Raw genomic sequence first — 18,150 nt, 5'->3', positions numbered from 1 at the left:
TCTGATCCTGGTTCAAAAATAATGGCGGTAAACATGAAGTATCTAAAAGTAGTTCCGAAAACTGATATTGTCTCAGCTGAAAATATAAGATGAATCGCAACATGAGATACAGTAAAGTGATCCTGAAAATTAAAGATGATGCTATTTATTTCATGATTCGTATGGAACGTTGATAACAATATTCGCCATGTTCAAGCTGGTTGTCATACTCGTACATCAGTCCATGCAGGTTTGAAAAGATGTTTCAAGTACGTTAGTACTCATGATAATTCGCTTTTCAGGGTGACTGTAAATTAGAAGACAACCGCTGATGTTTGAAAATGTTTCAGAGTGATAATGTCCCTAATACCTCAAATAGTTGGAAATGTTCATTATTCAATATGTTCAGTTTGAGAGAAGTTTATTGTCAAGTGTTTGAAGTGAGCAAATACATTTTTTTTGTTGACGAATAATGCTATTGTCGAATGAATAACATCAGGGTACACTTTTTGCGGATCAAACCAAGTCTTTAAAAAAATGACTGATTCAGAATACAAGATTTTGTGTACTTCTAATAAATATTCAGAGTAAGAATGTTCCATTGAACTCACCCATATCTCGCAAAATTGGACCATATTTTAGTCATTCTTTTCCTCGTTTCATCGGCTTCTGGAGTTAATTCCAAACCACTGAACTTCCAGATATAAATCACATCCTCTATATGTGCCACTCCTATAATGAATGATAATACTTTTAATTCATAGTGCACTGATCGATACTCCTTTTCATATCACGAAAAAATAATTTCATTTTGTAAACTGAGTAAAAAGCTCATATATTACAAACAAATGATTTACGATTTTTGTAAAAATTGACTGTTCTGTCAATTAGCTAGTAATAATTACAATTGCCATTTTGCAAAGATGCAATTAACAGCTGTGATAAGTTCTCCGCCTATAGATTCAACTGCGGTGATTACATATATACCTTTAGGTATATACAGTACCTTCCGCCTGCGCCTACATAACTATTTGACCGATGTAGATTACGATTCAGTAGGTATATCTCTATAAAAAGTAGCATGTTACTGGTGGATCACGTAGCTTCCTGACAGCGAAGAAACCTATTAAAAACGGTTCCGTAGTTCCACAGTTTATCGATTACGGCAATGGAACACTCTGTATTTTATTATAGACTAGCTGACTCGGCAAAATTTCAATCACCTTGTGATCAATGTTGTGTTTTGTACACTATTTTACATTGCGTACGAGATTGAGTCAAGATAATACAGCCATATTTTGTTGTTGACACGGAAGTACATTTTACACTATCTGGTTGTTCAAAGTTGGAGTCAACATCCTCAACAAGGTCTTCGTGAAGATTATCATGATGGTAATAGGTATATCGATATCGTATATATGTGATGAAATTGGTCGATATTTGATGTAAATCCAAAACGTATTCAAATAAAATTTTTCATACTCAGTATAAACGCCTCAGAGAGCTTGTATAGCTTCGTAAACTATTCAAATATTACTTAGTGAGGTTTACCTCCAGAAAAACTGTAGAAAAACCGAGAGAGCCCAGCATGCTATGGAAATTTCTTGTTCCGCTTCATCATAATTAATGTCGAAAGTAACCGTCAGCGGTACTCTGTCATAGTAGTTGCATATTAGAATTATCAATATGTCATATATAAAGTGATATCAAAAAAACCTCAATCTGACGTTTGACAAGGCATAGATTTGACTCCTTGTTGTGTGTAGACACAGAACACAAATATATTTTGCGCTTCAGATGACGTTTGGCTTGTGACACTCAAGTGTCACAAGCCAAATACATTCGGATTCGATAACACACATATTTCCACCAAGAATATTTCGATCTCCTTCCTAGGCTTTCATTTAGATCAACATTTAACTGGGAGAATCACTGTCGCATTCTAATATCTAAAATGAACTCAATATCATACCAATTCAGAACTACTAGGGAAGTTCTGCATATGAATCTACTCATTTCTTTATATTACGCCCAAATCGATAGTCGATTGCAATATGGTATCTGTTTCTGAGGTCTATCCATTTTAACACTGGTGTCTATTTTGATTTTCGAACTATCAATATGGTCTTTTCAGCAGAGGAATACCTTACTCCAATCTAAAACCAAAAATCACTTCGAAACTTGCCAAAAAATTATTTACCGGTACCATTTAATAGACTCAATGTATCTTTGAACTCAACCCAGTCTATGGCACCCAGAATTTTCAATAAGTTACCAGTTGAAATAAGAAATATAAATTTTTTTATTACTTTTAAAAAACGTCTGCGGGACTATTCAACTGGGAAATGTCTGTATAGTATTCAAGAATATTTGTATCTGTAAATATTTGTAAGGTGCTTTAACTTTTACTCATATCTTTAATGTTTGTATGTTGCTATAAGTTTTATCTGATTAGACATGTTTGTATGTTGCTATAAGTGATTTGACATAAGTATATTCTGACTATTCCTATACAATGAAAATTGTCGATTGGAAAATAAAGAATTGAATTGAAGTTTTCAATTTTATTCACATTCAATGTAAATCGTGAATGTAATCATGAAATAAATGTCTGTGAAGAAACATTGCTGATCAAATGGTGATAATTGAAATTATAATATAATAACGAATATGTAATTCTCCAATAGAGAATTATAAACTTCATATATTGAGCTAAATAACGTTGGGTCATACGCCAATGGGTTGAGATAGTTAAACAATGCTCTTGCCCTTGATTTTTTTCCAATAAATCACCAGCTATTTCGTTAGTGCACAGCGGGTTGGCTACCCTTGTTCATCTTTCACTGCCTGATCTATATGATGGAATCGGCCGATACTTGATGAAAATCCATGACTAACGTATTCCAAAAACACTTTATTGTGTGATTTTCACTAGACAGTATTACAAAAACGCAACACGTGTTTCGTAATCCTGAGGTGTGTGTATCTGTACCGAGATGATGAATGATACTGAGCCTGTCAGCTGTCTCTACGGAACCTTCGAGATACCGGGCGCCCTCTTATCGTAGCATTGCTTTGTCACGGTAATGCGGGGCTCTACCGTAAGTGACCTTCTTTTCCTAACTACTCGTGGGACTTTTATGGACAGAGTGAACTCAAATATTCTTCCTGATACTGAGTCTATAGAGGAGATGAATGTCGAGCTTACGACTCGAACTGACCTCTCTGTGAATTTAGATCAGGAGCGAGAGCTTCTCAACTCACCAACTCTTGATCCAATAACTGAACCTGAAAAACAGGTTTGGTGGTGCAGCCAGGAAACGACTGAGTCGTGCCCTTAAGAGCGGCGTACCTTATAAAACCGCCTTGCCCCAAATTCTTGAGCGGCGTACGCAGAATCTGTCTCAGGTGGAGCAACAAACCCCCATGAGCAGGTTAGCAAACGTTTACGCTCAAGTGATGATTCACCAAAACCAGAGGCGGAAAAGCCCGGCACGGTTGAATCTAAGGCATCGTCAGGTGTAGCTGACGTGCAAAAACCCTCACATGGTGAGGTTGTAGCGGGTATCAAGGTGGTAATCTTACACCTTGAGTGCCCGACTCATTAACGATGAAACAGAAGAGCATATACTTCGTGCCTGCCACGCTGGGGACCGAATAAGATTTTTAGAGTTCGTCAGAGCCGTACTCTTACCATCTGACCTGGAAGACCACTCACCATACAAACTAATCGGCTTCGTCAAGAAGCTGGGTTTATTTGGTCAAGTGTGAATATGTGTGAGCCACAATAAACTCTTGCGGGTTGCCGTGGAGGGTCGAATAGACCCACTCACTTTGGACCTAACCTAACCAGTGCACAGCTTGAATGTATGAACAATGTAGAGATATATTGAATAATATTGCAGTAGTAAAGATCACAAGACAATTAAATGATTAAGTATTAACTGGAGATATACATACCCTGCAGGGAAATATCCAACGGATATCCACCATTTCGTAAGAACTCTTTTGTGTGCAGTGTTCTGTACTCAAACACATAAAAATAAACGGGAATAAACGAAGACATTATTTTGGCGCTGTTGGTTATCGGCCTCGTATACATTAGATCGCTGAGCAACTGAAATATAATTGAATTCGATGTACTTACATGAGAAGAAAAATAATATCAATTTGATTGACGATGCAGTCGTAATCAGCTTTATTCAAAAGTACATCTAAGTGCAAAATGTAATAGTTATCTTCAGAGAATCTCTCTGAAAAACAATATCTTCTGAATCAATCTCTCTGAAATCCCGTTATAATTTTTTTTAAGTCAATTAGAGGCTTAGCTCATTCAAAAATGTGATTTCTTATATGAATAACACACATACATTTTTCGATTTTTCGGTATTATTTTTTTTTTATAATCAGTGACACCAGATTTTCTTCAAATTGAATATCATTTACATTTAAATTCTACAGAGTTATTGAATTTTTCAACTTAAGAAACGGCGTTTTGTATAATAAAATTTAAATCCATAGCTACTATGAAATCATGATATCAATGGAATGAAATTAAAATTTTCGCGCATATTTCAATTTTCAAACTTCTTTCAGTTTTAGTCTTACTATTGAAATTGGCCGATACTTGATGAAAATCCAACTAACGGTATATTTATATTCGGTATCACCTTGTTACCCTTAGAACAAGGGTAGCTTGAAGTGGACATAAAAATAATAAGTTGAAATTTTTTGAATGCTGACATTCTGATCTTTTTAATGGTGTGTTTCCCAAGACTAAAAACACATTGGGGTTTGAAAATTTGAATAAAAATGAAGTGAATGAATGAACAGTGAAACATTTTTGAATAATGAACACAGACAATATATGTAAAAAAATTATCATAGTAAAAACTGTACTATTCGGTTTATAATCAAATTTTGATGTATTATGTTTGACAGTTATCTGAGAACTAATAATAAATTACAGCACTTCACTTGAGTGTGCTCTAAAAATGTTTAAAAAACTATTGGGTATGAAAATGGGTATTCAGTAAAATGGTATGTGCTTTCCTCATATTCATGAAAAAATTGGAAAGTTGAAAGAGGAACATCTACGAAATAGTGTTTCAGTAACACCTTTAGACTTTTGGTTCAGTACTTTCAAAATCCATCCATTATATTGAATATACTCAACATACATTTCAAAAAATGTATCAAACTCGATTGTTTCAATGTAGGTTATGAACAAATGAAAATGAATATCAACCTACCTGTGCAATCTCGTCGCTGGTGACATTTACGAAGCTATTGTTTTTAAAATATTTCTTTTTCACTTCGCGTGCAAATTTTCGTTTTCCTGATTCAGAGGTTATATTCATTTGATTGGGAAATATCGTGGGACTCCATTCGTACAATAGGAAGAGAAATCGCAGAAGAGGTATTGCTATAAAAAACATAAATGAATTTTCGAAAGTGTGCACGATATCAAATGAATGTCGATAAATATTGAAAAAAATTGTTAGTACATGCATACTAACTATTTCAACACAGTGTAAACAGTTGTGTTTGACTGGGTTAGTGAAAAACTTTCGGTTGATATTTTTCACTACATGAAAATGTTTATAGTTTTCGTGATATTGAGTGTGAACAAGTCATAACTCAAGGTTTGTTTCAAAATTGACATGCCAACTTCAGCCTGCGATAAGGTCTCATCCCAGTTATCTCCATCCACTACATACTTATTCCGAGTCATCTGCATAAGATTATAGATCACCATCAAGATTTGTATTTAGTAAATCATTAATGTGAATAAAAAAAAACAGTTATTTAATCGTGCCTTGAGGAGCACCACACTTTGTTATTTGTTAGTTACTCTTATATTTATTTATTTTTACGAACTGTTCAAGGCAAATACCTCTTATTCGCTATTGTGTTAGTTTCTCCAAGAGTTTAGAGTTTCAAAAGCTTTCTTCATACCTAAAAATATTGCAATCACTTTTTGTTAGTATTCAGACTATTGTTATATGTATATTTGGAATCACACTGAAAATTGCAATTGCATTGTTGACATTCTTTCCTTGAAGCCAAATGGTTTGGTTGACACATTTTTCGGTTCGAAATTTCACTTTTGTCTTATGTTACTTCTAGTGGCAAAACATTCATTTGTGAATGTAACCTCTATCTCATATAATACTTCTTCAAATGCAAATTATTCATGAAAAATAATTCGTTTGAACAGTTGTTGAAATTATCGAAATACAGTTTTATATATTCTAGCATAATATGAAACTATGATTTTGATCGAAGGGTTATGTAATAATCAGAAACTAACGTTTGTTTGAAGGTAATTGACAATGTTTCTTGGTGCATTTTAATACTTCGGACTTCCATTGTCTAACATGATATAAATTGATTTGAAATACCTGAAAGAATCTGTGAAAAATGAATAAGAGTATGCTGAAAAGTAACAATTATATCAAGCAAAAAAACTGAAATAAAATGAAATAAACACAAGCAACAACCAAATCAAATCAAAAGAAAATTAAACTGTTAACACGAGATGAAGATTAAAGAATTATTAGAAGGAAATGAAAATTGAAAATTAAAAATATTTGAAACCCACTTATTTCACGACGTTTCGATTGTTAGTATCCACCATCGTCTTCGGGTGATAACTGGACGTATTCCTCTGATCTGACTATTTATAGGTAATTCGAGTGCTTTCACCGATCCCCTCTTCCCTCTCTCCGCTTCATTGGTTTTAACGGAAGCTGACCGTTTGGCGGGAGTTGGTCGTGATCCGGTTGATTAGTGATATCCATATATTGCGTATCTTCACGCTAGCTTGGCTAAATGCGTTGTTGAACAACATATATGCGGCTTCTTTAAATCTTCTCCTAAACCAGTGTTCTTCCTTGTGGATGATTACAGATTACGAACTTTCAATGACCTCTTAGTTTCATCGATGTATGATTTTCCGCACTCGCAGGGTATCCGGTAAATACAATTCTTGGAATCGCAGTCCGCGTTTGGTGGCCTGGTTTTTGTGAGGCTGCTACGGATAGTGTTCCCAGATCTGAAGCAGGTTCTAATATTATACTTGGAACCAATCCTTCTTCTCCTTTCCGACAATCCTCTGATGTAGGGAAGTATAAGTACTGGTTGTGGCGGCTTCTCTTTCTTGTGGAGCTCTTGCTCCACAAGCTAAAGCTTGTTTTACCATCACTTTGGAGTAACCATTTCGTTGAAGGTCATTTTTGATGATGTCTAGTTTCTTTTCGAGACCTTCCTTTGTATTACAGAGCCCGAAAGCACGGTCTAGTATAGTCTTGATGATTCCTCTCTTTGTGATTGGATTCCTGGTTTAGATACTGTCCTGTGTCAGTGGGTTTTCGATACATAGATGTTTCCCATTTCGTGTCGGTCCTCTTCACCAATACGTCTGAGAATGGCAATTCGTTGTGTACTTCCTTCTTCATTGTGAAAAATATGGAAGAACTCACTTTGTTGATGTGCTTCAGGAAGGTGTCTAGTTCTGGATTCCCGTGGTTTCATATTATGAAGGTATCTCAACCAAACTCGGAGCTTCTTGTGGGCTTCTTCAATGGCCAGAATTTTACCACGCCATATAATAATAATTTTTGAATTTTTATCTCGTGTTAACAGTTCAATTTTATTTTTGATTTTTTGGTTGTTACTTGTATTTTATTCCATTGTAATTTAAGTTTTTTTTTGCCTAATATAATTGTTACATTTGAGCTAATCATATTAGACAATGGAAGTCCGAACTAATGAAATACATCAGAAATTAAATTTTGATAGTGATGCAGATTGTAACGATACACTTATAACGATAAAATAGATGCAAAAAATGGGGAGTTCGCACACGCGAGGATTTCCTTGAAGAGCTTGTGTTTTGTCCGCCAAAAAAAATTATAATATATTACTCAGAATATGGCCGAAAGTCGGCCACGGAAATTTCTATTTTTAATTTGTAAAATACTATATATATCACTCACTTTGTCCAAGTACAGCAATTTCATTGGAGGTCATACCAGTTAATAGTGGCACCCTTGCAAAAAGTCCACTTTTCAGAAGATCCATTGAGTTTTTTGTTAGAAATGCATCTTCATGGTCTTTCTCTATAACAGGAGAGAAAACTAATCCAGTTTGGAGGAGATTCGGAAAAATCTGAAACAAATATTCAGCAAACATTATTCCTGGTTTCGTTTTGATAAAATCCAGTTCTTTTCCTGAAATATTTGAAAAAATGAAACATTTACCGATAAAATCACTTTATTCTGGGCTTCATGCAGTTTACTCAGTTCGAGTTTTCGTAAACTCTCAACAAGTTTGGTTGAATTGTTAGTTTTAATTCCAAGATACGATCCAATATCGAAAGCTATTTTTCTGGAATCTTTCTGCATGCCAAGTGCTCCGCTCATCTGAAAATGGAAGAATTTTAAGATTTTGAAAAGTGTTTTCGAAAGATATAGGTATTGTTGTTGTATTTATTCATCTTTCAGATCATTATGATATTAGACATGTCAATAATAAAAATAACAATAAATAACTATATAAATATAAATAAATGAACATATACCTATCAAATAAAACAGGCACTATACAAAACACTACAAACGGCATACTGATGCGAATTTTAAAATCATAGACAAATTATTATGAAACAATATAATATAATTATATACAATCAAAAGGTTCAACATTAAAATAGGAAGGAAAAGCAGTGAGAACAAGTTATATCAAGACATCCCTTTGCAGTTACTCATCTAAGCTATAATAAACCCCGTTCGTCAATAATTCTTTGATATGGTTGTTGAAACTTGATAAGTGTAGGTCCTTGACATCCTGTGGCAATGAATTATAAAGTATGAAGTATAAAGTTGAAGTTTTGTGTTTTGGGATGGTCAAGTGTTTAGTTCGTGTTGCATAATTATGAGTGACTGACTCGTGATTGAAATGAACTATGTTGTATCTTACATAAAGCAGAGCTTTATAAATATAGGGTAAAATTAATATTTTATGTTTTGAAAATAAAGCTCTACAGCTAGATCTCGGTGTAATGTCAAATATGATTCTCATGATTCTTTTTTGCAGAATAAATACACGTCTTGCGTCAGTAGAAGTACTCCACATTAGTATATTTTGAGCCATGTGAGAATAGGCCAAAGAATAATAGACCATCTTGATACCATCTAAGTCAAGCAACTCTTTGAGCTGGCGTATTGCAAATATTGCCTGGTTCAATTTTTCACACACATGATCCATGTGAGTCTCCCAAGACAAGGCTTTATCTAAGTTCATACCTAGGAGTTTGGCTGCATCAGATAGTTGGACGTTATTAAGAATAAATGTCTTTCTCAAGGAGAAACCCAAATGAATTATTTTATTTGCATCCAGTTTCAGTTGGTTTCTGTCACACCAAGAAACCAAAGCGTCCATGACGCTATTGAATTCTAACTCATCTATTGTGTTACCAGACATTGATATGGTAGTGTCATCTGCGAACATTACGGTGTAACCATGTTTGATATATTTCGGGAGATAATTTATATTGATTGGAAACAGCAGCAGTCCTGATATTAAACCTTGTGGTACACCAAGCATAATATCTTGAATATGCGATGCAGTGTTATTCAGAGGCACAACCATTTTTCTGTCAGATAAGAATGATTTAATCCATTCAAGTACGAATCCTCTGATAGCAATGTTGTACAATTCACTGATCAAAATTTCATTTCTTACTCAATCAAAGGCTTTCGCTAGATCAAATAAGATTGAGACTATACACACTTTTCCTTATCGATGTTATTGTAAATAAACTCAAATTTTTATATGTTGATATAGTGCACCGAATGGATACAGAATGACGCCACATAAGTTGATCACCTCTTACAGTGCCGTTAAGTATTTTGAATGAAAATGCTTCAATCCCAACTTTTCCATTTTAATGAAAGTGTACTGTACTGATAATAATTGTTGCGGTTATTGCAGTAACTTGTGTGATATGCTGTTTGTCCGCGAATCATAGGCTAAAAATTCCATCTAGATGGCGGTAACTATTTGGTAGACTTATTCAACTATAGGTTTTGAGATTATCTTGATCCTCAGCTCTCGTGTTTGTGAGGGAGCTCAAAGTTTATTTCGGAGTCATCAAGTTACACAATTCATTAAGCTTAGGTCATCGAAATCATTTTAAAAAGTTTCGAACTGTATTAGGGTTGTAGTGTACCAGTTGAGTGTTTATGGGAACTCATAGATATTCTTTCATTATTATTCTGTCCAATCACCGATCTACAGATTATTCACAATACAGGAGCTGTACCCAGTGTAGTGTTATTGTGTAAACTGCTGTGAACAGGCAACAGAACATCACAAATGTTCAAAGTCTGAAGTAAATGAGAAAAAGTTAGTTGCAGTTGTTTTCTTCTAGTATCTGAAGAATATTACAAGAGTTCTATCCCGTTATTTTCAACACCCTAACACGTGTTCCGATCACCAGGTGATCATCACCAAGACGAAGATTATATTTGTGATAATTTTATTTCTTGAATATGATCACTTGGTGATCGAAACACGTGTCGAGGTGTAAAAAAATAACTATTTGGGGTTAAGATGAAACTCCCATAATATTCATCACTACACCACAGTTTCCAACAGTACACCACAGGTTCCAACAGAACATCACAAGTCCTAGTTTCTATCTGAAAGAAACTTGTATGCATAATCTCCATATCATCGAACGCATCAAATTATGATTGAGAAATACCAATTTCTTTTCAAAAGCTGTTTTCTTTTCATTTGAACTAGCGATCCATTCATTTACCAGACACGCGGCATATACCATTTCTTCATTAATTTACTTCTGGTTTGGACAAAAATCACTCCTTGAGGAAAGATCACTTCATTTGGAAATCATACTAGGTAGAGTCTACTAACGTTAGGTAATGTCCAAAGTGAGTGGGTTTATTCGACACTCCACCGCAACCCGCAAGGGTTTATTGTAACTCAAATCTATTCATACTCGACCAAATAAACCCAGCTCCTCACCGAAGTCGATTAGTTCGTATGGTGATTGGTCTTTCAGGTCAGATGGTAATAGTATAGCTCTGCCGAATTGATTCAGTCCCCAGTGGGGCAGGCACAAAGTATGTGCTCTGCTGTTTCATCATTTTCCAAATAGGCGACACACACTGTCTTCCAACAGTCCGAGTCTCTGCATATGATGATTCAAATGACACCGACCTGTTAGACATCGTAGTTCATCCCTACTGTAGTCCAACAACTGTTTGGTACCAAGCTTTGAAGGGTGAATGAACGCCTTGGAGTGAGCCAATCGTGGAAAATTCTGCCAAAAGTCCATAAATCTTCCTGTCATCTAGGTGTTCAATCTCTGTTTGGCAAGCCTAAAGTAATGCAAATGACAGGTTCTGGTCCGATGAAGCTGCTTGCAGCACCCTTTTTTGCAAGGGAGTCAGCAGTCTCATCCAGACCAGAGGCAATCTGTTATATCTTCCTATTGAGGAGAGTCTCTTTTGGCAGTTTGCTACCTGCTTAGACATTGCTCGGTAGGAGCCAATAGATTGCCGCTTTACTGCCGCTTTACTGTCCGAAAATATTTTTATCGACTTGTGTATGAGGTTGGATTCTTCCAATCTCTCGACACACAATTAAATAGCGTATATTTCCGCTTGAGATACAGTCGCGTAGGTTCCTAGGTAGGTTGATATCTTTGTCCTGGGTCTGCGACTGAAAATACCTGCACTGGAACCGAAAGGTGTTTTTGATCCATCTGTGAACCAACAACTATCTGCTCTTACTATTTCCTTCCCACCCTCTCTACTCGGGAATAGTACTTTACAAGGCAGTACGTAGATGACAGTTGGAGGCATGAGGTTAGAAGTCATTTCCAAAATGCTGTGTCTTCCAGTGTCAACCAACAGTCTGTTGCACTTTGCATTGAATTGATTCGTGCAATTGGCAATGTGCACAAGTCTATATGCAGTCCATCTAGCCTCTCTCTCCAAAAGAATGTCGAAAGAAGGTAGATCTAGAAGGATCTCCATGGCCGCTGACGGTGTGGTACTGATGGTACAACTGATTGCCAGACAAGTCTGTCTCTGTAAGCCAGAGAGCTTCGCCTGGACCGTTTTTTGTAAACCCTTCGGTCACTATGCAATTGCACCATAAGTGATAATTGGTCTGACAATCATCACATAAATCCAATGCATTTGTTTGGGACCTAAACCCCAATTTTCAACACGAATCCATCGACATGTCCATAGTTAAAGTCTGGCTTTGTGGAAGCCTACTTACTATGAATAGGAAATGTCGATATCTGATCTGAAGAGGGTATGTCGGATAGGCCGTCTAGCCAGAGTAACGACACATCCATAGATAGCGCCGGTATCTTCCATGTATCATTTCGTCAGTTAATTTTGTGTTCTTCTGCTTTGCATTTGCCGCTCTCAAATGAAATCGTTTTCGTAAAATTCATTCCTCCATAAAATTGTGAAATGTTTTGGGTGAATGCGGAGCATTGCAGTGAGCCATTGGTATTTTTTTTATATTTGTCGTATTTGCATATAAACTGGGGAAACTCCAAATATGTGTTTTATTAAATCTGCGTTGCAGATATGATAAACTGGTTGGAGCTATTTTCCGGGTTCTAATGAAGCTATTTTCCGGGTTCTATATAACTGAAACACGTACATACATGTTTCAGTTATCCCCACAACAGATACTATGGATACCGCCTCTGATGATGTCTACCGCAGTCGCAGACGAAATGTTCGGTATAAAAACCTGCATATCACAACCAACAAATCTGGCAAATGTCTTCAACATAGTTGAATTTGGCCGATGTAAGTTCGGTATGTCTTATTCATGAACATTTCAGTATCACTTTTCTCTTCAGTGCATGTCGAAATTTTTTCGATTTTGAATCCCCACTTCACTGTCCCAGTTATAGTACGATGGCAATACGTTTTCAGATATGAGGATTTACTGAAATGTTCTAATTTCATTAGCAGTAGCTCTCGCTGTTCCATTGGCCATTTCATTTCCTTCAATACCTAGGTGACATAGACTTGGTGCGGACCAGCGTACTAACAACACGCTTCAAATTGTACGGACGTTGCTGAAATATTTTGTCTATGTACCGGACATGAGGGTCACAAAAGCAATGAGGATGCCGATGTTCTAGCCAGTGAAGGCGCATCCAACACATCCAGGCGCATAAACACATCCATAAATTCATGGATGAAAGTCGAATTGATAGATTCATAGAATATTATATTCAAGATGGCTGGAAGCGATGTTATTGTTTCTCATGATCCGACTAAACCTTGTGAAAGGTGTGGTAGAAATGCGAAAACTGGGGTAACTTGTATTCAGTGTGGAGCAATGTCTCATTTCGGTTCTGTTTCACAAATGAAAAATGTGAAAATCATCAGTGAAAGTGAGAAAATGATTGTGTGATGTGACTCCAGTAATGACCCTGAGATGACCTTCGAAAATAGTGACATCGATAAAATCGATGCTTTGAGGGATATGAATGAAATACTATATTTAAAACCTCTAGTAGATCACAAGGAACGCATAATTGTCCAACAACAGGACCCCATTGAGTCATTGAAAGCTCAAATTAAACTTTTGAATGTATTAATAAACAACCCTAATACAAGTCGTCCTTTGCCATCTACAGACGAAAATCAGAAACGCACTGTAAAACTGAAGACTGATGTGAGCCAGGGAACTATTATACCCAATTTCAAGCAAACACACTCTGGTGGTGAAGATCATGTCATCCCAAATTCAACGGAGGAATCTTCATCGCAAATCATGACACTAGGCCACTCATCCCATTCAGTGACATATGCTATCATGAAATTAGCGCCTTCTACTACCTTCAGTACTGACTGCGGAGGTAAACACTCAGGAGAGTCCAATAGTCAGGTATCAATAGTCAAGCATTCAAACTTTGACGGGGAAAGTGATGATCAGTTCGTTCGTGTTTCTTACAAAAAGGAGAAGAAAGCAAAAAACATTCCAATTATTGGAGTAATGCAAGAAAAAAACAGCATCCAAGTTGGAATACGACAGAGAGTAGCATTTTTACATGCTTGTAAATTAAATCCAGACATGAAGGTTGAAGAACTCAAATCTTGATTGATTCTTTTCCGGAAGTGATAGTTGAGCAATTAAATTATATGTATCCCAACTACTACTCATCATTCAAGATTACAGTTGATCACGACAACCTGTCTACGGCATTGGTACCAAGTGTGTGGCCGAAAGGAGCACTAGTAAATAGGTTTCACCGGAGGAAAAAGAATCAATCACCTCTGTGATGAAAAACTCTAGAAAAATTAATACTCACCACAAATGAATAAACAATTTATCAATATTTCATCTAAATGTTCAAAGTCTCCCCAATAAAATAAATCAGTTAAATTGTTTTTCAGAAAATGTTAACTTTGAAGTGATCTGTTTATCTGAACATTGGTTACAAACAAACACTCTTACACTAGTTGATATTAATGATTATTCTTTGGCGTCTTATTCTTGTAGGAGTTCTAGGAACCACGGAGGAGTTTCTGTTTTCGTTAAATCAAATTTGGGATATAAGGTTATTGATTGTGATGATTTCAATAGCGAAATGAATTCCGAATTTTGTGGTATTGAGATTATTCCTCTCAAATTATCACTTGTTATAGATCAGGTGATGGGGATTATGAACAGTTTCTGTATAACTTGGAGAACCTATTGATGAAATATATATCCTCGTGTAAGAAAATTATCATCCGTGGAGATTTCAATGTAAATTTCAATTCGAAATCAAGTGAACTACAGGAATTGATTTGTCTTATAAGTTCTTTCAATATTGAGGTCACCATAAGTGAATATACCAGAGTTTCTACAGATTCTTCAACTTGTATAGATAATATTTTGACAAATCTTGAAAATGATTTCTTCAAAACAGGTATAATTGAACCATGCCTGTCGGATCACTATGGTCAATATTTAAGTTTACTAGCCGATAGTGATTCACCTGAAAAAATATGGAGAAAACAAATTAATGATGAAAATATTACCAAATTCGAATCTAAATTAATGAATATAAATTGGAACACTAGTATACAAAATTTAGACGAGTTTGTAAACAATTTTTTTGGAACTCTCTTACACTATGCCGACCAATGTTTTCCAATGAAACAAGTTTTTGGACAAGGGAAAACAAGAATGAAATGGTTTAATGATGACTTGCGGCAAATGAGAGAATATCTCAGTTGCATTAAAACTATCTGTGATACCACCAAAAGCGCGGAAGATCTTCTTGCATTCAAACTATATCGGGAGCAGTATAAAAAAAAACTTGAAAATGTAAAAAGAGAGTCATATAGTGATTTCGTTAGAAACTTTGATAATAAACAAAAAAGTACTTGGCAAATTATAAATCATGAGATGAATAGAAACCCTAGACAAAACCAAACTTGTGATATAAACGGGGATATTTTTAATGAATTCTTCATTAATATAGCAGAAAATGTTATTTCAGAACTACCCGAAGTCCAATTCACTTCGAATGATTTACTTAATGGTGCTAAATCATCATGTTCTTCATTGTTTTTCGAACAGTGCAATTATCAAGGGTATAATTGAAGCAATTATAGATCCTTTGACATTTTAATTCAACTCGTGTATACAAAAACAGACACAAAATCAGACATGTTTAAATGTACAAAGGTATTTCCTCTTTAAAAAAAAGGAGACAGGTCTCTGGTTGGTAACTATAGGCCAATATCAATCATTCCCGTTTTGGGAAAAAACTTTGAAATTATTTATTAATAACAAATCATTTAGTGAAGATCAATATGGATTCAGAGCGGGTAGATCAACAACAGATGCAATTCGAAAAACTGTGAGTCTCGAGGGTCTTGAGAGTTAATCTATTTTATGTTAGGTTTGTTAGGATAATGGGAAAGAGTAATAAGTTATAGAGTAATAGAGGAGTGTGTATCAGTTGAAAATTTAATTTAGTGTATTGTTTTCGAGAATGGAACTTTTAATGTTTTGTTTGTGGTTCGCCATTTTTGTTATATGCTCAACTTTTAGAGGTAACATATTATATAGTTTAGGTCTGAAATAGAATATAAATCTTTGTGTATGACTTTCTGAATTTGGGTATTCTGATAGATAGATCCTCAATAGATCTTGTATATTTTTCAGCAAGATTTTTTTCGTAGACCTGTTTGTTTTTGAACATCCACTGAAGGCATTGATATAAATATAGACCCCTGACATTCAAGATCTCAGAATCTTTATAAAGCTGATGTGTTGAGAATAACCTAGATTTCTTCAATATAATTTTCATTAAAGTGTTCTGTGTTGTTTGAATCGTTTTATTGTTTTATTATACATTCCACCCCAAGCATTTATACAATATCTCAGGCCAGATTCCGCTAGAGATTCATATAATATAAAAATATTTTTTTTATCCAAGATATCTCGTCATCAATAGAATCTTTTAATTATCATTCTGAGTCTTTTCACTACATAGTCACAGTGTGCGGTCCCATCTCTATCAATTGACAAGAGCAATTTTGTATTTCACACCCTATTTGATGTATACTCAAGGTATTTTTTTCCGGCTGATCATTTTGTAGTGAAGAGAAAGTTAGAAATTTTGTTTTACTAACATTCAGACTTAGAAGGTTATAATTTAATCATAGCCTTACATCGCTTAATACCTTCTGTGAATCCTTGTATACATTTTCCCATGAGTCCCCTGTAATAACAATAGCCGTGTCATCTGCATATGATATGAGATGCCCTTTGAAGTTTTGAATCGTTCTTAAACTGTTTATATGAATAAGAAAAATAATTGCCAGAATATATCGGGTCATAGCGTCCAGATTGAAATTTTATTCTAATTTCCCAACTGAATTATACGAAGATTTTGATTTTGGACCCGATATATTTTTTATTGCACTCAAAGAATCTTTGCAAACCAGAAAATTTCATTGCTCACTGAAGCTGTAATCAAGAAATATCATTTACCATATAACTTAGTTATTAAACATGGTAGGTAGTCTAGTTATAAGAGTTATTATTCATCGCGAAAGCTCTTTCTGAACCAGTTCTTTTTTCACATCATCAGAGTATAGTTATATTCATTTCGAAAAATTGAACTCCCCCACACACAAATCACAGCGAAGTGATACTTTAGCACATTATTCCACAATCCATATTTCCCCTTTCAATTGATTGTTTCACCATCATAATGGAATTTGTGAATTCTAGTTGATGAATAATAAGAAGTAATAGAAGTATCAGTACCTATTCTGTAATTATGTTTGACTTTTCGACGTTCATCAAAAACTCTTTGAAAAATGTTCACCTAACGTTCAGTTTGAAAACACAATATTCATTGAATATATTATACATACCTCCCCGCTCAATCCTATAACACCACAGTACAGTCCCCAACTTTTTGGGTAAATCATTTGGTATAAAGCGCTCACACTCCCGGAACTATGTCCGGCCATTGTTACTCTTTTAGGGTCACCTCCGAAACTTTTGATATTCAGATTCACCCATTTAAGTGCTGCAAATTGATCCTTCAGGCCATAGTTGCCATAAGAGCCTTCGTCTTCAGTACTCAGAAAACCTAAAAACCAATGCTATAATCTCCGCTGTACTTTTGAATTCAGTTCAACAATGTTGCATCACTCACTATCAATTTTTTTGAGATGGAAAGGGGGGTTTTGGTGTCGGCTATCATCCTATCTTTGGAAATAAGGGCAGCTGATTCTGGACAATCAGCAGTTTTATATTCGTGTCAAAAGCAAACACATGATGAGAATGTAATCAAAATTGACTTCAGTTTCTTATAATAAATGTTCAAGATATTCAACATTCACTTCCTGACAATAATAAAATAATATACAATTATAGAAATTTATTCATTAGTACCACTGAAATTCATCATATTCCATTTATAACCGATCCTTTATTTTCTTGCTAAACCAGTGAGAAAAGTATTGAGAACAATATAAAAAAATTGCTGCACCATGAACACCATAATACTAGAACCCAGTCAAGATATACCTGATCATATTATATTTAGGAAAAGTTATATTCATTTTCAAAACTAGTATATAGATT

The 18,150-nt window shown here is 35.1% G+C and overlaps 2 protein-coding genes across 8 annotated transcripts in view; one reads left to right on the top strand and one right to left on the bottom strand.

Moving 5' to 3' along the window:
• The window catches only part of Neto (Neuropilin and tolloid-like), an 803,231-nt gene that overhangs the window by 62,006 nt on the left and 723,075 nt on the right, over nucleotides 1-18,150 (top strand). The window lies entirely within an intron of this gene.
• LOC111507687 (carboxylic ester hydrolase) overlaps nucleotides 1-18,150 on the bottom strand; it is a 130,569-nt gene that overhangs the window by 2,737 nt on the left and 109,682 nt on the right. For all 7 annotated transcript variants that reach the window (XM_074171253.1, XM_074171254.1, XM_074171251.1 and 4 more), the window contains exons 6-11: nucleotides 17,433-17,653; nucleotides 8,244-8,405; nucleotides 7,980-8,151; nucleotides 5,232-5,404; nucleotides 3,940-4,096; nucleotides 591-711 (exon numbers count right to left, since the gene is read on the bottom strand). In XM_074171253.1, coding sequence (XP_074027354.1) covers nucleotides 591-711; nucleotides 3,940-4,096; nucleotides 5,232-5,404; nucleotides 7,980-8,151; nucleotides 8,244-8,405; nucleotides 17,433-17,653 — 1,006 coding nt within the window. The remainder of the gene's footprint in view (nucleotides 1-590; nucleotides 712-3,939; nucleotides 4,097-5,231; nucleotides 5,405-7,979; nucleotides 8,152-8,243; nucleotides 8,406-17,432; nucleotides 17,654-18,150) is intronic.

This window comes from Leptinotarsa decemlineata, unplaced genomic scaffold (assembly GCF_025532065.1).
Source record: "Leptinotarsa decemlineata unplaced genomic scaffold, Ldec_3_MD MMD2_tig00000010_RagTag_RagTag, whole genome shotgun sequence".
Lineage (NCBI taxonomy): Eukaryota > Metazoa > Arthropoda > Insecta > Coleoptera > Chrysomelidae > Leptinotarsa > Leptinotarsa decemlineata.
This window is presented reverse-complemented; position numbering and strand designations above follow the sequence as displayed.